The 26,197-nt window shown below is 38.2% G+C and overlaps 1 protein-coding gene across 2 annotated transcripts in view; it reads right to left on the bottom strand.

Annotated features, from left to right (window-relative positions):
- COG5 (component of oligomeric golgi complex 5) overlaps positions 1–26,197 on the bottom strand; it is a 192,727-nt gene that overhangs the window by 99,650 nt on the left and 66,880 nt on the right. For both annotated transcript variants that reach the window (XM_057417852.1, XM_057417851.1), the window contains exon 7: positions 13,299–13,429. In XM_057417852.1, coding sequence (XP_057273835.1) covers positions 13,299–13,429 — 131 coding nt within the window. The remainder of the gene's footprint in view (positions 1–13,298; positions 13,430–26,197) is intronic.

The raw sequence follows: 26,197 nt of genomic DNA on the forward strand, positions 1-26,197 counted from the left end.
TCTGCAGCAGAGAGCACCTGAGTAACATTAATGTCATACCAAACATTTTTACTGGGAGATATGTATGTGTTTCAGGAATATTGTTTTCAGTATGCAGTACCCAAAAAGACAAGAATAATAATAAATAAATACTAAACTAGATCGGAATTCAGGAAAATCCTTCATCTAACATCAATAACAAAGAACCAGGCGACTTAAGCTTTCTTCAAGAAAGTTGATGCTTACATCCCCGTAACTGCAAGGATAGCAACACTAATCAGTGACAGCCAATTCTTCTACAATACTGACCAAGTACTGCAAGACAACTACATTTTTTTGGGATCAGAAATCAAAAGGATTTCAGAGTAAGTCTCCAGGGAAAGTAAAACCTGCAGTGCAGGAGAACATATGGTGCACTCCCACCCTCCTTGCTGGTACCTCCTACTCCAGCACACATTCCTGCCCAAATGCATATACATTTTAGCTTTGCTCACATACAGTGCTGGAGAAGGGAGGAAGAAAGACTGAGAGCAGTTCAGCTCCCAGCTTCCCTTCTTCCCCACTCCTGAAAGGGAAGAGTTGCACAAAAATAAGCACCATCTGAGCTCTGGAGAAGGAATACAAACCAGTACCCAACAGCCATTGTTGCACATTTTGACTGCATGCTGTACAATCAAAAAGAGCAGAATAAAAATACAAGCACTGCCCATCTAGCTTTCAGCGTGGGCACACGCTTCCATGCTTACATTCCTGAAGACTAACAGGGGCAGCAACAGTAGTACACGATCCAGCATGGTTCAGCAACCAGAGTACAAGTCGTGTATTTTGGCATAAAGTAATTCTGGCTAGATTAAACAAAACACAGTCATGGCCGTCTTTGGTGCTATATCTGTATTACACTGTAGAGATGCTCTAAAACGTGTGCGCGGGTACTTCCCAAGTAGTCTTGCTTTCCCAACAGCATTCACCAAGGAATTCACCACTCCCTGCTGTGTTACTAAGTCTTTCACCCTGGAAAGTACACCATATTACAGGAAAAACTACATCTCTGAAAATTAATCGGGTGGACCTGCAAAAATCTGCACATTTGGATCTCTGCCATGAGATGTCTTCAAAAATTACTACACTTTCCTTTCTTCTGCAGTTCCAACGTGTTTACTCAACAGAAATGCTGGACCTGCCTCAGTATTTAAATTACAGATTATTCAAGTAATTGCACAAACAATCTTCACTGCATTGTACATAAAGAAATACCACTCTTTGTTAAAGAGCTCGTAAAAGGGTTGCTGCCAAAATTACATGAAGTCCATTTAATGAAAACGTGAGAACTTCTATCACATTGTAAAACTGGTTCAAGTTTCAAGAAAGGTAAGATACAAATTTAATTTAATCAGTTTAATAAAATACCAGAAATGTATAAACTGTTATGAAATCTAGAAAATTGAGCAGCAAAGTCAATGTCTCCCTTTTGTGTTGTCTTTGGCTGCATTTTATGCTATTTGTTTCCTTTAAAATTCAGACTAGCAAACATAAAGCAGCACCTTGTCAGAAGAAAAACAGTACAAGAGAAAATGACAGTTTAGGTAGTGATGGATTCTCTGGGAAAGGCAAAGAAAGAGGTCATGGAGCAAAAATATTTATGGAAAATCAGACGCAGATTTCAGGTAGTTAAAGCTTAATGACTTTAAACTATTTTCAGTTCTAAGTACGTACAGCACATATCTGTAGTGATGTTATTGTTTACTTAAGTTAATTCTACCTCTTGCCAAGGAATTTTAAGATATTAAAATAGCCAACAATTTCCCATTAGGTATTAGAATTTCAGCCAAAACCATTACTAAACACTTTTATTACTGTACACATCACATTAATACTACATGAATTATTGAAAACCAATTAAATATGCATGTGTCTATCCAAAGAGGTTTTTCTTCAAAACATTTTCTTCTGCTTTCTGCTATTTTCAATATTTGCTTCAAGTCAGTGCTTTTTAGCCTATGCCGCACATCAACTAATTACAAATTCCTTGCACCACAGTATACTACCTGCCACCAAAGCAAGGGAAAAGGGAAGACTGTTTCACGCTTCATTTGCTACTTACAACATCTCACTGGGGCTATCTACTTTGCAGCCTGGCAAAAACTACTGTGTGGAACACATGTCCAGCAGACATGCAATTAACAGCCAAGAACCCTAAGAGATGATCAACAGGAAACATCACCCTCTTGGCCCAGCCACCCAAAGCCCTGAGCCAACACCTCCTTCAGCAGGGTGCAGAGGACACTAACAGCAAAGGAGGTGGCAGTTCCTGGTACTGCTGTGCTCACCTGAGCCATGGGTGACCCACAGGAGCATTCCAGACACAAATACAGGGCTCTCAGAAGGCAGGTGGTGGGTTCAGCTGGGGTCACAGTTTGGAAATCAATAGAGGTATGACAGCAAGATGGACAGTGTGAGGGGACTTCTTGATCTGGATGCTTCTAAAGGCATTCTGAGGCCTATGGAAATGGAAGTATAACAGTATCCTGCTGAAGGATGGAGAAAGATAGGACTGGCACTATGCTCTAATCCTGAACACATACATGCCTAGGTACTGCAATAGAAGTTGCGGTCATCGCCATCACCCCAGTGGAGGTAGTCAGAAAATTCAAATGTGGGAAACAGTGAATGTCTCATTTCTCAGTTCTCTCCTTTCATGTGATTTGAGGAGAAAAAAAATAAATCCAAAGGACAGGAAAAAAATGTTCTCTAACCTGAGCCTAATTAGATTTGCAGGTTACATTGAAACCATAACCTGAATCATAGTCCCTCATATATTGTGACAAAATATCTCCCAATACTGCTTCCTCACAAAGAGGAAATAATTTTATTCATTTTGTTTGTTTTAATAACAGACACTTCATAATTTCTGTATCTGGTTCATAATAAACCTTCAACTTTGTAAGGACCAAATCTTTTCTGGAGCCGTACTCCAAATCTGACCCTGATTATTGCAGAAGTTTGTCAGAAGTGGATACGAAGCCAAATGCAGGTGAGGACACTGCATTTAAAAAAATGTTATTTTCATATGGCAGAGGAAAAAGCATTTTATGAAATGGGGCCAGTTAAAAGGGGTCAGTGTTGCCTAATTTTAAAGCATAGAAACTTTCAAATTCAAATATTTTGTTAAGAACCTTCCTGCTTACTTCTTGTCATTCAAAACTTCCCTGTATTCACCCACCTGTGGAGTGAAGTTTGCCAATACCTGCCTAAACCACCTACTACACAGCTTGTGAGGAATTTCCTAAAAGATGCTGCAAAAGTGCAAACCAGAACCATTAATAAAAGACAATCACTATTCAGAAATTAACATGTGACACAGCACCCTCTGCACCTTTACAACAGTAAATTATATTCTAATACTGAGCAGGAAAGCCCTAGATACTACTTTTATTTGAAACTCCTATTTTCAAAATGTTGCTATTAAACTTGCCCATATGTTCCAATAAATACAGCTCTCATGAGTCTTCTATATTAATGGTAGCTGAAAATAATCTTGGAATATAGATATTTGAAAAAGTTACTATTTGAACTACATTAGCACAGTGCACCTCCACAGACTAACACCATGTTTCACTGTAAAGTGACACTATCGCAAGTTAATTTGCTACTTCTTCCTTGTTTTGCTCCATTTTAGTTTTTGCCTTTTTTCTTTTGTGCTTTCAGCACCATCCTGATTTCCACAGACAAAATGTTTTAAAGATCAAGTATCTTAAATGCTGGAGTTATAACAGATAAAAAGAGCCCGAGTACTGAACAGTCAGTCACACACTATCATTTCTATCTGTATTCATTATGCTTCAGGTTACAGGCACTTAGATTCTTACTGTTTTTTTAACAAGGTCTCCATGTTTTCCCACTATATGACTATTGTAGTTACATATCCATTCATCTCAAACAGAGGTATATTTTAAATCTTAACGTTTTTACACTCAAAGCTTATCTTATCAGCAACACGACCTGTTAGGAAAGAGATGTCAAACATCTAATACAACAAGTACTGCTACAGCAAGGAAGTTTCTTTGCCTGTTCCTAGATTAGCACCTTTGGCCATAGTCACCCGTATAACACACTTCATATTCCACTAAAGTTTTGTTGTCTTTTCTTTCTGGCTACATAAAGTTTTCTTGTGTTGTACAAATGGTTCCAACGAGAAAATATACCTACACTGTGCAACACAGTCAGATGAAGCAATAGCTGGAGATGAAATTTAGAGATGGCTAACAATACAGATTTTTTATGTTGTTGTAAAATGTTTAAAGAGGCATTAACACAGAAATAAGTAATGATTTCTCTTTTCCTACAGATCTGGAAATACTTTTTGCACCTCTATAATAAAACACAGAGCTAACACCTGAAGAATTATGCACAGAAACATGTCAAAATACTTTTATTTTTATTATTGTTGTTACTACTGCTACTAAAAACATTTTAATATGTGTTATGCCAATATTCCACCTTTCTTTTTTTATGCACACTTGTAGCACTTATATGGAGAGGTTGAAAGCTGCAAAATAAAAGTGAACTATATTGAGGCCAGACATTTGTTTTTAGCTATTCCAAGATTCAAAACATTCTATCATCTGTTCCTATGGAAACTGAAAGGATATTCTAGGTTATATCAGTATCAGACGATTATGTTGCAGAGAAATCTGTGGTTTATTTTAATCCACAGTTCAGAGGTATAAACTCATGCTTAAGTGTTTAGCTTGGAGATTCTGAATTACTTAAGCATGGTTAACACTTCAGTTCTGTTAGATGATACTTTAAGATAAAAAGACCTCTTTTTTAGGCCAGGATAGTAAAGGGAAAACTTCATAAGGTTTGGTTAATCCCTGTGAAATTTACCGTTCAGATGTACGATATAAGTAACATGCACTTGGAAGATATTTTTTGGTTGTTAGGTGAACAGTACTTTGCTATACCACATCTTAATAGAATAGTTCAAGGAAGAAGTAATTTAGATTTATCAAAACTCCTTCAGTAATGCTATGCACCAGATGGCCAGATGAAGGAATCTGATTTAGCAAGTTAACGAGATCACGAAAACCATAACCATAATATTGAAGATGAAAAATAAAACTGAATAATGCAACATGAGTATGTTTCTGTCACAAAGAAACTTAAAGGTTAGGGTAGAGTAAAACTTATAAAGACATATACACATCAAAAATTCTCTATCTGCATACAGAGCTATTGTAAAAGAAAAAAGGACGCAGTATAAGCTAGTAGGATTTTAATTAAACAGACTCAAATCTTTTGCAACAAACGCAAATATGACAGCTATAACATTTGAAACAGGTCTTCTCTATCTACATTAGAATTACAAAAAGCAGTAAAATGGGTGGCTACTGTGAATTTAAATGAAAAGCTTTGGATCTCATCCTTTGTCTTCACTAAGCAAAACTAGATGATTTAGAGTTAACTATAGCTACCACCCTCACCCTATGCCAAAAGTAGCAAGCAGGTTCAAATTTTCCTTTTTTGAGGATAATCCTTCAGTCTTCTTACGCTAGATTCAAGTAATTGACTTCAAACTGAATAATCAAAAATGCCTTCCATTTCTATATTATATTGTAGACAATCACTTCATTATGAAATAGCTGTCTCAGTCTAGTTTCCATCATGATCTCCTCCTGGGAATCAAGATTGTGGAATAATAAGGAAACATAGCATTTGCTGTCTAAAGTGTACTATACTGGTTAAATTTTTGACAGTGATGAGGTTAAAATTCCAAATTCTAGCTTTCAAACTAGAAATAAGTGTCAGAACAAAAAAAAAAAAAAAAAAGAAAAAGAAGAAAAAGAAAAAAGCAATGACTACTCTTTAAGTTAAAAAAAAAGTAACTGTATACTCTGGGTAGCATTTCAAGTCTAGGTTTTCCAGACTTTTTATGAGAGTAACAAACAGTATGTGGATAAAAAGCTGACTGGTTGTGTGCCAAACTGGAGGGGTTCTTTTCTCATGTTTTCCTACTTTATTTGCTATTACAATGATAATTTTGTAATTATGCATACATACTGAGTTATGCCCATGTACATAACGGCAATCGACTCCATGGACATCCTGAAGTTCATAAGAGCTCATATTATTTAAAGGGCATAACAAAATACAATAATATGTAGAAGCAGCAAAATGCAGGCCTAAACATCCAGAAGTTAAATTCTTTTGACTAGCACAGTACATCAGTGTGGGCAACATAACACAGCCCAAGCTAGATGAACTAAATAGAAACAGTAAGAGGCCCAAGCTAGATGAACTAAATAGAAACAGTAAGAGGCCCACTACACAACTGCGAGGCACACAAATTGACATTCTCCTATGACATTAGACTTCCTTCTGCAGTCAAGCACTTCTCCATGGAGCCAACAACTTTAGAAAACACATTCATAGAACACAACCATATAGTTGTGTTCATAGAATGTTTTTACTATAAAACATTCAAACCTGAAGATGACACAAAACTAGCAGGCATACTGTGGTTTAAATCAAAGTGTTAAAACACCATAAACTCATCTAGAAAAAAATATGTTTCAGTGAAAGATATATTCTTCCTGAAGTATGAAAGACAGAAAATGAGAAACTCAAGATTAGAGTACCTTGCCCAGACAGTAGTGCTGCAAGGCAAGAGCCACCCATGCCTCTGTCAGTAATAATTAGAAGTAACTCAAGAATGGAACACTATCACGTTTTTTGCAAGTTTCATTTAAAAAAGTGAAAAACAGAGCCCAATGCAAGCCATTTCTAATATGTGGATATCTCAAACACCTCCAAGTGCATTTGCACAACCAGAAAATGCTGCCACAGGATACTATTAAGATCCTTAACATTAGATTAAACATTTCCCTGTCAAGGATTTAAGATTAATTTCACCAAACTTGCTGTAACACTGCTAGTTTTACTACATAAGCACTCAGCTCAGAGGGTCCTAAAATGAAATGAATCATGCAATGTCTTGATAATTGGAAAAATCGTCAATTATGTGCATATTTTCCCTTCAATCCCTTGGGGATAACAAAGACCTATTGTTAGGGATCCTTAACATGATATTAAATGCTATTCTATGAAAGATTTCAGATTAATTCTGCCAATTTTGCCATAACATTGAAAGATATACTACACAAGCACCCAGCTTAAAGAACCCTGAACTGAGATAAATAAGGCAACTCCTGGGTAATCACCTCCAGACAACTAGTTAATTATGCAGATACTTCATCCTCCCATCACTTTTCTCAGGCACTAAGAAGTGTTAGTCAAGAACAATTATGCACATACATGTAGTTAGTAATTTTTTAATATGAAAAAACTGTACTTGTTCCAGAGATGACAACTTAGAGGAAAAGTTCACTATGAAAAAGAATGCAAACCAGAACAATTCACAAAACAAATTCAACTCTGTGAGTTGTAATATGAAAATTCAAAATGCCCTTAAATATGCTCAAAGGGTCAACAGTATAAAGATGTTACACTGAAATAAATTGAGACATTTTTTGTTGAGACTGTACTGTTTACACAGTTTAGGATTTATTTTTGTCAGTTGGTTGGGTTTTTTTTCCTCTTCTTTATTCTATGAGGCTATAATTAGTAAATAAATAAAAAAAGAGCTCTGTATTAAAAAAACCTGCAGACACAATTTAACGTTCTTTTGAACAAAGGGTAGTTATTACACTTACACCTGTTTTTGCTTTCTCTAACACGATCAGGAAATTTTACTACATGATCAGCAGAACAATTTCAGTGACTTACCAGTGAATTTAACTCTCTCCAGATCCATGTTATGCAGGAAAAGTAATTTGCCCACATCTTAAATAAGGTAAACAGGGCAACGAACATTACATAATTTACTCAAAAACCTTCCTTAAAAAAAGTAGTGAGACATCTATAGATCACCCCAGGAGACAAAGAAAACCTTTTACTATCTGTGGTTAAACTGTGTTTAATGTGCAAAACCAAGGAAATCTGAGGTATATTGTCATCTTGACACCATGCCTTGTTTGACCTAAATGGATATTTTATATTTTATAATTTAATCAATCTTTAATGATACCATTGCCCTCACCACCTATATCCTAACTAATTACTGAAGTCTGTTACAGTAAAGTCAAAACTAAGAGCACAGGTTCCTAACCCATTTCACACATATAAGTACATACATGCAAAAATCCATTCTTCTTATGCAGAGGAGACCTGTAACTGTTGCTAAAGCAGTGAACCCAGCACAGAACAGGGCTACCTCTTCAGAGGAGTAAAGATGGAGGAGATGGATATGCACCTTTTTTATGCACACACAAAACCTGGCTCCCAACGCTACCAACCTTACCACTACCTGATGAAACTAAGTTTGGGTATCCCAAAGTTCCATACTAAGCATGACAATGCATAGCAGAAAGGGCTTGACGTGTGAGCTAAGTTGCAGAGGTTTTTTTTTTTGTACAGCATCCACAACAGTCTCTCTCAAAACTGTTCTATCTGGAATTGACCTATGGTAATCTTAAAACTTTTTTCTTGTTCCAAGTAATTTCTTATTATTTAGATCTGCTTTATACTGCAGATATACTGCTGTTGAATAAAGAGGTGGAGTCAAGAGAAAATCTAGAGTTCTCAGGCTAGGGTTCATCCTATGAGCAAAAGAAATGCTGGGGATGCTTCAGGCAGTTGCACAATGAAGACATAGCTCTTTTTTTCTTTTTAAAGCAGAAAACATTGCTGTCTCTCATCTTAGAATGGTGGCTTTATTAAAGTTCTCGATGCATCTCTGTTAAAGCAGCCTCTCTTGCTTTCTATACTACCTGCCATTAACCCACTTACAGACTGAAGAAAAGCTAGCAAGGATTTCAGGACTACACAGAATCAATCAATTTTCCTGACAATGTTTTGTGGCTCAAGAAAGAGCATCAGTTTGTGCTACGTACACCAGGAGTGCCTAAAAAACCATACATGACAATAAAGAACATCCCAGCAGCCAGTGGTACCTCTGCTTGATCAGGTTTGCTATTAGTTGTATTACTTTTGTCTACAAGAGCAAAGAGAGAGAATGTGTAGAGAGTGCCTGCACTGGTCTGGTGAAGGGAAGGTGCACAATGGGCAGGGCACAAGCAACCCAGGAGGTTCGTCGATTGTGTGGAAGACAACTTCCTTCTGCAAGTGACAGAGGAGCCGACCAGGAGAGGTGCCGTACTTGACCTTGTGCTCACCAACAGGGAACGGCTCATTGGAAATGTGACGCTCCAGGGCAGCCTTGGTTGCAGTGACGGTCGAGTTTGAGATCCTCAGAACAGGCAGCAAGCTCACTGCCCTGGACTGCATGAGAGCAGACTTTGACCTCTTCAGGAACCTGCTTAGTAAGGTTAAATGGCATACAGCCCTAGAGCACAGGGGGGCTCAAGTCTCTTAGTTGATATTCAAGGATCACCTGCTACAAGCTCAGGAGTGTTGCATCCCAACCAGAAGGAAGTGCAGCAAGGGGCCCAGTCAGGTGAAGTTCCCAATGACTGGAAAAAGGGAAATATAACCCCCATTTTCAAGAAGGGGAAAATGGATGACCCGGGGAACTACAGACCAGTCAGTCTCACCTCTGTGCCTGGCAAAATCTTGGAGCACATTCTCCTGGAAGGCATGCTAAGGTACATGAAAATCAACAAGGTGCTTGATGACAGCCAGCATGGCTTCACTAAGGGGAAATCCTGCCTGACCAATTTGGCGGCCTTCTATGATGGGGCTACAGAACTGAGGGACAGGGGTAGAGCAGTTGATGTCATCTACCTGGACTTGTGCAAAGCGTTCAACACTGCCCCACACGACATCCTTGTCTCTAAATTGGAGAGACATCAATTTGATGGGTGGACCACTCGGTGGATAAAGAACTGGCTGGATGGCCGCACGCAAAGAGTTGTGGTCAATGGCTCAATGTCCGGCTAGAGACCAGTAACGAGTGGTGTCCCTCAGGGATCGGTGTTGGGACCGGTCTTGCTCAACATCTTTGTTGCTGACATGGACAGTGGGATTGAGTGCACCCTCAGCAAGTTTGCCGATGACACCAAGCTGTGTGGTTCGGTTGATAACGCTGGAGGGAACGAATGCCATCCAGAGGGACCTTGACACGCTTGTGAGGTGGGCTGATGCCAACCTCATGAAGTTTAACCATGCCAAGTGCAAGGTCCTACACCTGGGTCGGAGCAATCCCAGGCACAGCCACAGGTTGGGCAGAGAAGAGATTCAGAGAAGCCCTGCGGAGAAGGACTTGGGGGTGCTGGTTGATGAGAAAATGAACATGAGCCGGCTTCAGTGTGTGCTCGCAGCCCAGAAAGCCAACTGTATCCTGGGCTGCATCAAAAGGAGCGTGACCAGCAGGTCAAAGGAGGTGATCCTGCCCCTCTACTCTACTCTCGTGAGACCTCACCTGGAGTATTGCGTGCAGTTCTGGTGTCCTCAACATAAAATGGACATGGAACTGTTGCAACAAGTCCAGAGGAGGGCCACGAGGATGATCAGGGGACTGGAGCACCTCTCATATGAAGAAAGGCTGAGAAAGTTGGGGTTGCTCAGCCTGGAGAAGAGAAGGCTGCAAGGAGACCTCATAGCAGCCTTCCAGTATCTGGAGGGGGCCTATAAGGATGCTGGGGATGGACTATTCATTAAGGATTGTAGTGATAGGATGGGGCGTAATGGGTTCAAACTTAAACAGGGGAAGTTTAGATTGGATATGAGGAAGAAGTTCTTCACTGTAAGGGTGGTGAGGCACTGGAATGGGTTGCTCAAGGAAGCTGTGAATGCTCCATCCCTGGCGGTGTTCAAGACCGGGTTGGAGAACTTTGGGTGACATGGTTTAGTGTGAGGTGTCCCTGCCCATAGTCCTTAAGGTTCTTTCCAACCCTAACTATTATATAATTTTATGATTCTAAGTATCTGCTTTCATGTGCTACTGGCCATTATTTGAGAGAACCCAGGCACGGCTTACTAGAAAGACTTGCACATCATTAAATAAGTAATCAAAACAACAAAAACAGTTTCTTATATAAACAAAGGTGATATATCAAAATGTTGAAAGGGGCAGTTTAAAATTCTTAGCTCTGTTCTTTTTTTCAGAGTAACTTCTAGCTGAATTCTAAAGGCAGCATTCACCAACTTCTAATGACTTCTGCTTAAAAGGAGATACTTTATAGTTTTAGGGTTTTTATATATTTCCATTTCCTGCTTCTCTTCGAGGTGGACACTGAAATACTCTCAAATGGGGACATAAGACTAATATTCTTAAGGCATTGCTGAAAAGTGCTAGATGAAATACTGTTATGCACACAACTGATCTCATGTATTATTTACACAGCAGATCAAAACTAAGGTGAAAACTAAAACTGCAATTGCAAATATAAATACTAAGGAACTGAAGAACTACGTGTATAAATACAGGTACACTGATCACAAAGGTACATAATTAGCTACCAGAAAACAGCCCATATGAGGAAATTAGCCAGCAGGAAAACAGCCCATATGAGCAATTCTGTGGTACAAAACACAGAGGAATCCCATGTCCTCTTATGAGCAATCTCAGAGTTTGGAAGGTATAAATGTAAATAAATGTACATGTAAATGGAAATGTAAAACACAGAGCTACAATATTAAGAATCAAAGACACACTATCTCAAAGTCATATTTCAAATTCTAGATTTCTTGGGCAATACCTGCATATTTTCTGAAGCACACTATTTTTCCAACATTAAATCCACGAACCATATCCAACAACAAACCTGTGAAGCATATCCCAACACCCCTTCATGAAAACATCCCCACTTCTGATAATGTTCTTCCAAACAATCTTCCATTTGCTGGAAACAGGCCCCTGGCTAAAGCACAACAGGCATATACTTTAATAATCTCTTGATTACCTGGATACAGCCTGAAACACCTAATAAATCTGTCTATTTTTCAAGTTGAGTGGGACTGATTTCCCCAGGGTTTCTTTGTCAGATCCATTTTAGTACTTAATATGAAGAGAAAATTATCTGAGAAGGTCAAATCCGACATGAAAAACTAGAAGTACACACAGATGAAGACTTCTGCCACATTTAAAATAAATGTACATTTGCTTTTTCTTAGGCCCTATCTTTGTTCAGTCTTTATTTAACAGTGCATATGCTTCATAGCTTGTAACAAGCTTGATAACATACTCAAATAGCCAGGACTTTCAACATTTGAACAGTAATTAAGTAAAAAACGGGATGCTATTTTTTCCTACCATTTTGCTATCAGTAAATAATCAAAAGGTATTTACCACATGACTTCTTATTGCAGAAAATTACTTGAAATTTCTAAACAAAAGTTTGAGACACAGATAATTTTAATCCCCAATTATCTAACCAAGTTAATTTAATGAAGAAGTTTTCCATTCTGCCTATGTTCTATTTCCATGTCAACTATCAACAGTACAAATAATTGCTGTATTGACTTACAGGTAAGCTTAACCACTGGTAACAAACAGCATAAAAATCTCTTGCTCTAGTCCTCTTTGTTCTTTACTTTAAAACCAAAATTTGATAGGAACTTGTACTAGATTTTTGCTCTCACTGTAGTAACAGGGATTTAAAATACATTTTTTTAAAGAATGCAAAAAAGTATAGGCAAAAGAACATGAATTTTTTAAAAGGCAAGAAGACAGCACTAATGATACTACAAATAGTTAAATAACAGACATAGCCAGATTATTAAAAATGTAGATAATTACATTTAATATGGATGGATGTAATTATGCATATTCATTTTCATATTCCCTACAGTGAATATTTACATCAAAGTTTAAACTACCCTTCAAAGTTCTAAAAGGAAATCTTATAAAATGCTTCAACATACTACTGCACAACCTGAAACTGCAACTAAATGCAGTTCAAAGAAACTGCATTTTTTTCAGATGTATCTATAAAGTGTGGCAATACTGGCAATGTAATATACTGGGCATAATGCAGTGTCCTATCATTCATCAAGCTTTTATCACAGAATTTAGTGCTGAAGACTTTAGATCACCACCTACTTTCTCTCAAATTTCAGGGTCAGATCCTGCAAATTTTGCAGGATCCAAAACCAAAATACAATTTTTATTCTTGCAAATATTGTAGAAGGATGGTTTTGACAATTTCTTTGGGTAGTCTCATGTGTGAGAATTTCTCACGTAAGACTTCTTTCATGTTTAATCTCCATTAAACAATGCTGTACAAAACAAAGGAAAACAAGGTCAAAGATATTTTTGCACTTCACTATTGAAAGGAAGTAAAGAAGAAAGGGTATTTTACCTGAGTCTCCACACCTTGCTCAAGCAACCTTTTAGCCTGGTTTTCCACCTCAATCCGAGCTCTTGCAATAAAAAGCAAGTCATTTTCAATTACTTCTATTCCAGAGAGATCTATCCCTTGAGAAAGGTAATCTATAAAAGCAACAAAACACCGATAAGGATGATGTAGGATAATGGAACATCTTAAACATACTCAAACACTTAGAATTCACACTTAGTTCCAAGGGATATTTTTACATACAACAGTTGACAACAGAGTACATCAAAGTAATGCATTATACCAGAAAAAATGAAAATCAGAACATTATTACTCAAGAAAACCTGGATTTTTGGTACAATGAATTTACTCCACCGCACTTCTCTTAGACCCAGACATTGCTGAAGAAGTACAAAGCATGAGCTCTAGGAACACCAGTCAGAGGGCAGGAAGACGCAAGAAGTCATCTCCTTGTCCCAGAGGATTAACCAGGTAATTAAACTTCTCTAACCAAATATTTGAATAAGCATAATTTGCTCCAAGATCTGAAATTCCAGATGTATTACACAGGAATAGATTTAAACTACACTTCATCTATTTAAATTGCACTTCTAAACATCTGGTATCAAACATGGAAAAAAGGCAAGAAAAGAAAACTTAAAAAAAAAAAAATCACAGACACATCACAATATTTATTATCATTGTTGAAACCAGAGTCAGTAGGACAGCTACAGACTAGTGGACAGGACTGGTGACTGCAACAAGAAAATCTGCTTAAACTCAACTTTTGTCACTGGCTATGCAGATCTGGCCAAATCACTTCACCTTTCACTAATAACTACTTATTAATGAGAACACTTCAACATGTAGAAAACCAACACTTCATCTCCCTTTATCAAAGGAGGCTTCAATCTGTGACATCCCTTCTCCCAGAAAAATTAACTTTCTTTTAAAAGGAGTGACACTGTAATGCCAGCTCTTTGGACTATTTAGGCTTTTCACGTGGGACAATTTTAGTTATGAAACACAACTAAGGGTTTCAAAAAAAAAGATTTTCATGCTCCCTGAGGTCCCTGACCTCTATGTTCCCTCCTCTTGGCTCTTTGCTTGATCTTGCACTTCTGCCCTAACCTAACTGGTGACCTGTTCTTGATAGAAGGACTGGAGAATGGATGCCTCTTTCCAGATGTCTTTAATTTCTTTGTGACACTCACTTGGGATGCAACAAATGTATATTCAGTTTCCTTCAGGCTAATGAAGATCTAAAGCTTATATTGGGCTAGAACTCAAATCATTCAAACATTATGCAATTATACCCATAACTATTGCACACTTTTGCAAATCAAGCCAACTACGGCCACTGCTCTGAAATCCGTGTTTCTGGAATATGGAAAGCACAACCTGAGAACACCTACTGCTTCAGGCTCCTCCAAAAACAGATGCACCTCTCCACTCAAAATTACAATATAAATCAGGTGTGAACTGGATGATTAAATTTATAAAATGAACATGTCTGGGTACCTTAGATTAGATCTGCAGAGAAATGTAAAAGCAGCCTAGAAAACTATGCCACTGCTTATCTCCAAGATATGCAGGACTATTCTCCTTTACACAGGTCTCAGCATTTTGCTCAATCAAGCAGGTCATCCACTGCTTCCTTTGAAAGAACCAATAAACCCAACAAAACAATGGCCAAGGCATTTCACCCAGCGTCAGATACTTCTTCATAAAACAACATCGCACTATTTCCATTTACAACCAACCCACTATGACTTCTTAATAATGTTATCTTCCTTCTACGTCCTCCCAGTAAGTTTATTAAGACACAGACCTAAATTCCAACTAAGCTGACTGACCTTTTAATTCTTCGCCACATAAGTTTTCACCTTAGTAGCCAATTATTTTTGTTTATTCACAATAAACTAATCTAAGCATCAGATTAAATTTAGCAACCACATGTTCACAACTGAACACAAAATTCCAAGTGAGTCACTTCACAGCTAGGCAGAGAAGAACATCCCCATACCTGCAGATGAAAAACACCAAAAAGAATGAAGATGCAGAAACAGAAACAAAAAGTTTAGAGAAATACTGCACAAAGCTTAGTAAGTCATAAAGGAAATCAACTCTCTCAACAGTACAGTCTGTCAAAATAGGCTTTAGCCTACTAAGAATAGGCCTGAAAATGCTTTTGTCTGTATGCATTTGTTTAAAAATGGATCAGAGAAGTCAAAGGACAGCCGAGCAGCACGACAGCACACCTCATGCTGCACAGGCTGTTAACGAAGCCCTGTATCCAGGTATGCTTACAAAGCTGCTTTTGCTAGGGGCTACAGCAACCACACTTACCCATTACTTCGCTGCAACTTTTTGCTGTGACTAAGCTGAATAACTGCAGGTGGCCTTGCATCAGAACCTATTAAGACTAATATTAAACCTCCACTAACTTCAATTACTAATTTCAATGAACAAGTGTCTTGAATGCAGAGACTAGTTTTCTGACCCCTTCCTCTCAGCTGCACAGGGAAAAAAAGTGTGAAGAGCTTAGCGCATGGGAAGTCTACTGCCATAGTGAACTCTGAAGAAATTTCTTGGCAACATGAAATTAAAAAGGGTGCAAATATCACCAAAGACATATATAGCCCACAAATACAAGATCTGCTGTGGAGTTCACTTATGTCATAAAATCGTATTCTGCAACCCCAGGCTGCTTAAACAAACTAAAATTAAAATATGGTTCTGATCTCCTAAATGCACAAAAAAATCTGTGGAAGAGAACTAAACAAGACACGGTTTCTCCCTGCTGCATTTTATCTCAAAATCTAAATTCAGCCATTTCAAGTGCTAAAAATCTAATCTTTCTGATGTTTTTAAGAAAGGAACAGAAAGACCATGCTATTTTGGCTTCTCCAGATACATCCATCTGTGCCTTAGACTGGCAGCCACCTCCTGCTGAACTGCCAAAATCTGCAGCTTTGTTTCAAATTTTCTGCAATCCTAACAAAATTAGGACAATTGCTTGAGGACAATGCATTTCGGCAGGACATCAAAACAGAGGGTATTTCTGCAAGTTCCGTGGTTAGATATCCTGCTATGGATGCTCCCAGTTGCTGTTCTAACCAGTAGGAAAGCCTAGCAATCATATTTTACTGCTTACAGAAGAAAAGCAGTTTTCGTAAGGACAGCAGGTTTACAGCAGAAACACCTGCAAGTGCTGTCCTTCCATTCTTATGCAAGAGCGGAAGCTGCAGCACAGGCAGGGTGTGCACCTTTTGATTGTTTTTATTGTCTAAGCAGACAATATTAGAAAACTCTACACTTGAGTATTCTCAAGAGTGATGCTGCTATCACAGAGAGCACAATGAAGCCAAGCAGGAGGGCAGTTGACAAAGGTGGGGCCGAGATCATAGGCAGAACCACAGTGCCTTTGGGATCCAGTTTATTTAAAACAGCGCAGAAGAACTCACACATTCCAACCTGACAATTTTAGTTAGTAAAGAAACCACGTCATGTGAAATACAATGAAGATACTCCTAGTTACTAACTAAGGTGCTTGTTACTAAGCTTCAGGTGCTTGTGCAATCCTTACTTTGTTTCTTGTCATGCAGTCAGTCGATAACACTATGGTCACGATCAGAGGTGAGGGTGACATGGGTTGTAAAGTACTTGTGTCTTCTTAGGAATCAAGCACACACAAGGGCTTATCTTCCAGTTAGCTCAGACTCGGCAGACTGGGGCCGAGTTTAAATTTGTCAGCTCTCCTGCTTTAACCTTAAAGCCCTAGAGTAAAACTAATACTATGTTAGCTGTAAGAGGTTTAGTGAATACAGCATTTATAACTGCCATTCTACCTTATCAGATTTAAAAAGCACATATTTAATATTTTGGTAACCTTGAGAAGACTTGTGCTTTAAATGAATTAGAACCTAAGTATCTTATGACATCTCATGCCAGGGCCAGATGCAGTTGGACAGGCATTGCCCTCACACCAGCATGGCATGCAGCCTCGTTGCTCCAGCCACTTCTGCTCAGTGGAACCAGAGAGAAAATCTGAGGAGGGAGCTACAGTCCTGTAGCCACTCCACTACCTCCCATCCTCAGGTAACTGTTAACTCTTTACATAGGTTCATAAAAACAAAAGCAAATCCTCAACTCTCCCATACAGTGTTAGTATTGCTTCCACCTTATTAAGCTTGGAAAGCACAGCTGGAAATGACTTTTTAAGGACTTAAAACACAGATTGCCTGCTGAATCCTCTTCTTGAACAAAAATACTGTATGTCAAGTCAGAATATACTGAGCCCTAGGAATCAGTGACATTTATAACCTACCTCTGCCTAACAAAGGGTATTTCTTCAAGGAAAAATATTTCTGTCATTCCAATTCAAAATGTTATTGATTTACTAAATGTAAACAGTTTCTCTAATCTACTGGCCGAGATGCTTAAAAATGCATTTTTCAAACCCAGTTAGTTATGTAAGCAGAGTTTAACAGACAGCAATAAATCCGATATGCACACAGTACACGAGGCAGAAAAACAATACTTTGAGCAACAAGGTTAGCTTTTCTTAATCTAAGTGACTCAACAACATGGACTCTTTTCTATTATGTAATCTCATTTTTTGACCTCTGTACGCAATGAAGACAGGGGAAAAAAACCTTTTTAGTACTATATTAAAGTATGTTTTGTAAAAAAGATATAGCTATGAAGCTAGCACCCCTATGAGCTCCACAAAAACCTGTATTATGCTCTTCATTTAGTCTGAGTTGCTTGTGAGCTTTTGTTAGAACTAGAGAATCAACAGAAGTCTACCGAGGACAGTCAGGTGCACTAACAAAGAGGAAACCAGGACAGCCAGTAATAAACCAATGTGATTAGACTGCATCACTCAAGAGGCTACTTGAGCCAAATGAGAAATCCTTCCATGCTCTGAGACGTAACCTCAGTAATGCTAATAAACTGGGGGTAAAATGATACTAGAAGAGCTGAAGTGGATTCCCTAGGAGCAAACCTCAGATCAGCACCACGACCTCAATACATAACTATCAAGATTCCGATGACACATTCAGAGGTGTTTCATTAGACATGGGGGAGTGGAAATAAAGGAGATTAAGCCATTCCTGAAATTCTAAATAAAATCACAATCATAAAATCATAGATTTTTATTTCCCTGTTTGGGGCTTATTTCTTTTGCATGGATCAGTTGTTTTATCTTGCTTCTGCAGTCTCAGTTGCAGAAAATGTTGTTGATATCTGTACCTTAAGGCCATCCTTTTTTCATAATGAAGAAAGATTAGAATTCTGGAAGAAACTACTAAAATTCCAAAAAGTCAACAGGTATGAAATGAGACCCAAGAGTTCTGCTAGGATTTAAGTACGCAGAACAGGAGAGGCTACCAAAACATGAAAACATGATTTATTACTAAATAGTACTGAAGACTGCTACAATGCAAACATTACAGTGCATAGAGCACAGCATTCGTACAGAAAATGTCTCTCAAGGTTAACTTAAGCATCAGAACAAATTGGTTGAAACTGTCCATTAGAAATGGCATATTACAAATAAAGAACTTCAAAATGGAGTAAAACTTCAATGTTATTAGTACTTAGAGCTGATCTGAGTGCAGGCTGCCCTGAACAGAACGTTCTCTAATTTCCACCTCTGTGCCCTGAACCTGCTAGCCTGCTCTTTCACTGCAGCCCCACCTCCAAGTCTTAGCACTTATGAGAGTTTTTTGAGTTAGCTTTCATCTAAAGGAATTCTCTCAACTGGTGCAGGATGCAGACACATAAGAGCATATGGAGAGAACAGAAACTCACAGGCAGGATACAACTTCCCCTACTTGGTGGAAGCTTGTGTGGTTTGGTAGAAGATGCTCATGAAACTGAATCTAAACTGCTATTTGCAATACTTATTTCTGCCACACAAAATTAGAAGGGACTGGACAGATATTGTAAAATCATACAAAATCTTTAATGAGGGAGAATTCTCAGTAATGCTAATCAGCTTCAGTTTTTAAAAGGGTTATTAAACATTCAGTCTTTGGTCCTACAGAAGTGCCTAGATACAAGCACAAAAAAAACAGTGTATTGATTTGTTAGAACTGCTGAGGACTCATCTGAATTTTTCCCATATGCTTATAAAGTAATTCAAAGTAATTTACTAATTCAAATGGGCCACAAATCTAATCCAGCATGGAAACTTCCATGGTCCTAATGGAAATGGCAGTTATAGCCCTAGCTACTGAAAAGCAAGGATGAGATTCTGTTTGCCTCACTTGTACCTGAACCAACAACCCAGGATGCTGCTGGGCCTGAACTGTTTAGTTTTATCAATGCAGGTAATACAAAACTAAAAACAGTCTTAGAACAGAGCCTGAGATCCCAACATCTCAGCAAAGACCCAACGCTCACTCTTTGGTGAAAGCAACCTAATGTTTTATATTACATCTTTATTCTCTAAGTGGAATAGGCAACACCCTAACTTAAAGAATAGTCTATTTCTTGGAGGCACTTGTATCTTCCATGCAACTGATGCATAGAGCAGGTGGGGAATGGCAAGAGCGGGCACATTTGTATGTCTTCAAGCTGGAAGATGGTGCCTCCAAAAAGAACCTTTCCCCGTGTTCTAATTGGACTAATTCTCCACACACAGGCTGAAATGACTGCCTCACACTCTGTATCAGGCACCAAAATACTTGCTCAAGCAAGGCTTATATTAGGGTTTTAAATCAAGTGAAATGGATTCCTCTACAGTTACTATGAAACAATACCTTACAGCCAGGTTATCCAACATGAGCTCCTCACAAAAAGATGTTTATTCCTATGAAAACCACACAGATTAAGTTGCCTTGCAAAGTATTCAAACTAAGAATGTCACTGCTCTATATTATGTACTGTATGCAATATGCTATATATTTTATATATAAACAAAACTAGTAATCTATGTATTTACAAATCTATTAATATTTAAATTATTAATTTTCATTTTTTTCTGCAGGTGTTATGAATTCACTACTAAAGAGGAGGAAAAATTTATTTCTAAAATGCCAGTTACTTACAAAACTCCTGCTCTCTGCTTCCTTTTCCTACAGGACAGGATTCCTGCAAATGTTTCCTTTCCTTAGTGAAACAAGACTAAAATCTCTCTCTGTCGCTAAAATGAAATTAAGTTCCTGTGAAAACTGATCTTTATTTAACCAATTTCTACCATCTTAAAAATTAACTATTCATATGCATAATACATAAGGCTTCATTTTTTAGCTGAAGGTAATATCAACTGAGGCAAAACTGTCCTGCTGGAGACGGAAACGAGTGGGGCCAGTGGTGCTGTATTTCTGTTTGCTTTCTCAGACAGCACGTTAACACACCCTTGCTGTTTAAGTCCAGGAAAGGAAATAGAATGTATTAGATAACCCTGTATAGTTTCTGACAGCTGTCCCTAGTGAAGGGAAACATTAAAAATAAAACAAAGCAAAACACTTCTCAGTTTTTCATCAACAATCACATGCCAAGACTGGTTTCATTTTAGAGAAATTAGGTCAACAGTACCAAAACCAAACCAGTGCAAAGCACATGATTCAAAGAAAGGAAAACCTGAATCACTCATTTAAACACAGACAATTATGTCGTACTGCAAAACAGACCTGTCATCTATATTGTATCATTACAGAATGGTTTGGGTCAAAGGGGCATTTAAAGATCATCTAGTCCAACACCCCTACCACGGACAAGGACAACTGTCCCGATACCATGCTGATCAAAGCCCTGTCCAACCTGACCTTGAACACTTCCAATGATGAAGCATTAACTTACCTGATTAAAGCTTTGCTTCAGAAGAAAATTAGGAATTCGGTAGATCACATAGGTATGAAATAATTGAATTTCTTCTAGCATGTTCAAACAAAGGGAAAGCTTTTAGGTGTAGAAGCAGGTTGGAATAAGAAGGAATGAGTTATTGTCCTGCACTTGGGATCATCTTTGTTTCCTCCAAATGATTTTTGCTGATTTTTGTAAAGAACACGGTTTGTGTAAAAATATTTAGTAGGGCTTTAATATAATCTATGACCAATCCTATTTAGAGAGGAGACTTGCCGTTTCTTTCCAGACTGCATGCATAAAACTAAAAAAACACACCCAAAGTTGACAGCAATACTGGAGGAGCACTGAGGAAGACCAACTAGTTATTTTTAACGTTATATTAAAGCTGCATTTAAATTGTCTTGATGGAAGAGTTAATTCCTGCTGCTCCCTGAGCTGGAAATCAGATGTCAGGCGGGATCTAGAATTGATGGAAATGAGTTTGGTATCTATTTTTGTCATCATCACTGACTTAACAATGAGCACCATATTTTGGAGACATTACTGTGAAAATGCCATGATTCAGAAAATAGCTTAACACACCAAGACAAACATTACTTAGGTCTAATCACAAGTTATACCACACTACTCCCACATTCACTTAGGCCTAAAGCAAGAGCTGCTGAATCCCTTTAAGGTTCCCCCACCAACGCACCATTAGATCCCCCGACTCAACCCTCCCCTCACCCCTGAACACTCACAACCTTGCATAACCACAACCTGCCAAACCTACCACTTTCTATTTTGCCCACCATCTCCTCTACTCCCTGGACTGCCAGGTTCAAAGGGCAGTGGGCAGTGACTCCACATCTAGCTTGTGCTGGTCAGCCTTGAGGCTGGTACTGTTTAATATCAGCATTAGGAACCTGGGTGATGGCACGAAATTAACCCTCTGCGAGTTCATGGGTGACAGCAATTTGAGGATGTGTTCAGTACCCTGGAAGGCAGAGCTGCCATCCTGAAGAACCTCCACAACTCTGACAGACAGATGGAAACATCATGAAGTTCAACAAAAGCAAATTCAGCCCTGTTCAACCTTGGGTGCCATGACCCTATGCATCCTAACAGGTCAGGTGCTCACTGGCTGGAAAGAAGCTTTGTAGAAAAGGACACAGTGGTGTAAAGCAACATAAATCAGCAGTATGTCCTTGTGGCAGAGGCAGCTGACTGGGTGTAGCTAGCGTGTAGCCAGTAGATTGAAGGAAGTGATTATTATTATTATTATTTGGCACTTTTAGGGCCACTGTACTCACTGTCTCCCAGAATGACTGACAAACTGGAGTGAGTCCAACAGGGAACCACCAAGACTGAACATGAGGAGAGGCTGAGAACTGTGTTTGTTGACACAGAAAAAAAATGTTTAAGAAAAGATGTAACTACTGTCATCTGCTGCTTAACAGGTGGTCAGCAGAAGACAGAGCCAGACTTCTCTCAGAGGTGCACAAAGACAGGACAAGAAGCAAGAGATGGAAGCTACATCATAGGAAATTCTAATTAGATATCTGGGGAGTGCACTGTATTTGGGTGCTGTACACCTTACCCATGGAGGGTATTAACTCACAGGAATGCACGGTTTATGTTTCAATAAAATTCAAATTGGTAAAGCATGAAACATTAAGATCTAGAACTCTAAAAGATCACCCTGAGCTTCTTAAGCCTTCCCTCAAAACAAGCTAATTTGAGAAACTTCCTCAAGAGCTCCCAAAACATTTTTAGTAACTAAAACTGCATTTTGTCTAAATTCTCTGTGATAAGATACTCCCAAAGAACTGTAACATTCATGCCATTCATCAGCAGCATTTGGATGGAGCTGAAACCAAATCCACCCTAAATATTCTATATCTATTCAAAAGAAAACTCCTTACACCAATACCTATACATTACAAGTCCCTGACACATCACAAAACCAAAACCAGTATCTTTATCATTTACAAAGTCCACATTTCAGTCTGATAATTAAGATTGTTCTTCAGTAAAAATAAACAGAAAAAGAATCCCACTTCTCCATAATAAATTCACTGAAGTTTAATTTAGAAGCTGCACAGATAAGGAAGGAACTGCTCTTCGGATATATGTGGACTTTCAAAATCAAAATTATTGTGGCAACAAAGCAATGATACCTCTGCAAGTCAATACTCCTCTTGAACTTTTTGTTGAGGTAAAAATAAAGAATGTAGCCAGTAAAGAGCTAGTTGTCCTATTTCTGTTTTGAACAGACTTCATAACATCACAGATGCAAAGCAAAGTGTACAGCATATGTGAAAAAGATGGAAACAGAAAGGGGGACAGAAAGGTATAATGTAGAACAGGAGAGATATGCAGCCCAAGTGGGGGACTACTAAATAAATGAACTTACAGGTTGAAAATGATGAGAATCGCAGTATGGTCAAACATAAGATGCAGAAAACTATGAAGGAATGTAGCTTGTGAAAGAATACCAATACAAATCAGTTTGTACAGTTTGGTCTTACTACTCCATGAGACTAATTTAGTGCCATCATCTGCTTTCCGCCTTGACAATTTCCTCCCCACCTAAGCCCATACCTTTGCACTGCTTGCTCATTACCAATGCCAACAGCATTTCTGCTCAAATTTCAGGAGGACATCCAAGACTGGAAAACAAATGGGTGAATAAAACTTGTTTTTAATAAATTTAAAGCAGACATTAAACAGGATTTTTATTGTCAGTGAAAAAAATCATAAAATCCAAAGAGGTGAACAATAAGCAGTCCTTGAAATGGTGCACCACATCAGTATATAAAATGAAGCAGGATGAAAAGAAATGTATTCTCGTATCTGCAAGAGATAATTACATTGAAAATATATTGCAATTGTATCATACACCCATGTAAAGAAATTATGCCCTTCTAACTGTATTACTGGAGTGGCTGAAGAAAACCATCTCTTTCCCAAATAAAGACAAGGACTCATCTAAATGAAGGTATATGATTTTGTCTTTCTCTTATTTGCTTCGGTAACTAAAGCCATGAAAGCAAGCAAAATAGTTATGAGTAGAGGGATGGAAAAGATAACAAATTTACATGTTGGCAGCTTTTAAATATTATTGATATGTTATCATTCAATAGCTAGGTAGAAGTCCTTAATATAGAGCATTATGTAAAGGTACTGTGACTCAGTTTCCATCAGTACCATCCCATGTTGCAATAGGCATAGGCAATGATAAAAGAAAGTGAAGGAAAATGGATGATGTGTTTCAAAAAACTTAGTCAAAAATAACTTCTTTCAAACATCCCACCAGTTGCTGAGACATCAAATTAGCTGACTCTTAACTGAATCAGTGCCCTCAAAGCAGGGCACAAGAGATGTTGGCTCATTTGTGTGTTTTAAGTCACAATGCTAATGGTTAATGACCTAATTCTTGAATACTTTCCTATCTTGACAAAGGTATACATGGACAGTTACAGACTTAAAATGTACAAGTCTACAAGTACTGAGTGGGTTACTTCTAGCTGCACTTCATTTTTTCACTCCAGTGAGATATATCCTACATTTTTTGAGGTTTCATCATTATTTTTGCACTAAAACATGCATCCAAAAATGTCAGTTTGTACATGAGAGAACATGGATCACTTCTAATGCATGCTTGTAAATGCCAGCAGATCAGTAGAGCTACAGCACTGTAAAATTGATTTAATAACCCATGTTGCTATCTTGGCCCCTGGATAAGGGGAAATACTACTTTTTTCTTTAATATAAGCTGTAAATATTTCTTCCATATTCCTCTCTCCTTATGGGTCCCTCCTGCCACTTTTCAACACCCACCATTCACCCCTTTCATACTTACACCTTCAGGAAAACATTTCTAAAAAAGCAGAACTGCGTTTTCCTTAGCATCAGCTTTGTTAACTCCCTCGGTACTTTTGGATATATGTAATTTTTGTGTTTAATAAATGCATATTTAATTCCTCCCACCTCTTTCTTGGCATACTATCAATAACTTCCTGCAATTAGCTGCAGATTTACTTGATTTTATCATCTTTACAGTCAACAGATGTTGCATAGGCTATAAATCACCCAGGTTTCATGTACCTCACATACTCTGTGGGAGAACAAAGTGAACCTTGTATTATTCAGAGTGCTTCTGTAGACAACTTGTATAAAACAAAATTGCAAAACATTGTGCAATATATCTGATCTCCTACAGACAAGCCTTTTTAAATTTAGAGATCAGCCTATTGCAGAAACCTGCCCAGTCTGCCAGAATTCTTGCCAGTTCTTCTAGCAGTAACAAAACTTAGCAACAGTACTAAAAGATGGGCAAGAAAAGAATGCTGCTTGAAAGCCAAACTTAACAGTGTTCAGATTCCAAATACTTGCATTTGAAGTTAGCCTCTACAGATGCTTGTCGTTTGACCTTGCAGTAGAAATATAAAGTATTTAACCCTGACACAAAGACTGACAGCAGTTACATCTGCTGATGCTTTGATACTTTCTATCTCAAGCAATTTGGATAGTGAAACTGAAAAAAACAAATAACTTTAAACACCGCCACCATCCCCTGACAATTTGTTGCAGTTGCTAAAAAAGTTATATAGACACAAATCGGTGAAACACAACTCTCACCCTCAGCACTTACTGTAATGTTTAGCTGTACCTGCAACAACAAGAATGCAAAGAAGCTGAAGGAAGTGTTGCAACCCATCCCATATGAGCTCCTCTGCAGTGTTCACCATAGCCGCCGAATCTGCTAAATGACGAACCTGAATCATTGCTCACCTTGAAACACCAGAGAAAGGGAATTTGAACAGTACAACTGCTCCTCAAAAATGGAAGAAAAACCAAATAAGCCCTTAATACATGCTCCAGGTCTGCCTTTAGACAGTGGTGGCACCATACCTTTTCTGTGACCTGTAAAAGTTCTTCAAAAACCTAAAAGAGTATTATGACTTATCACTACTAGTCTGGGATCTTTCACACATACTGATCATGATTTTTTCCTTGAAAAAAAAATACTTATATTGTTAAAATTAGGAAGTACATACGTGTATGAACGTTGAGAATTGCCACGAGTTAAAAGTTCATAAAATTGTACTTGTCTTCTC

Source organism: Pezoporus wallicus, unplaced genomic scaffold (assembly GCF_028554395.1).
Source record: "Pezoporus wallicus isolate ANWC-B61680 ecotype Strahan unplaced genomic scaffold, APGP_CSIRO_Pwel_v1 contig_5542, whole genome shotgun sequence".
NCBI classification, from domain to species: Eukaryota; Metazoa; Chordata; class Aves; order Psittaciformes; family Psittacidae; genus Pezoporus; species Pezoporus wallicus.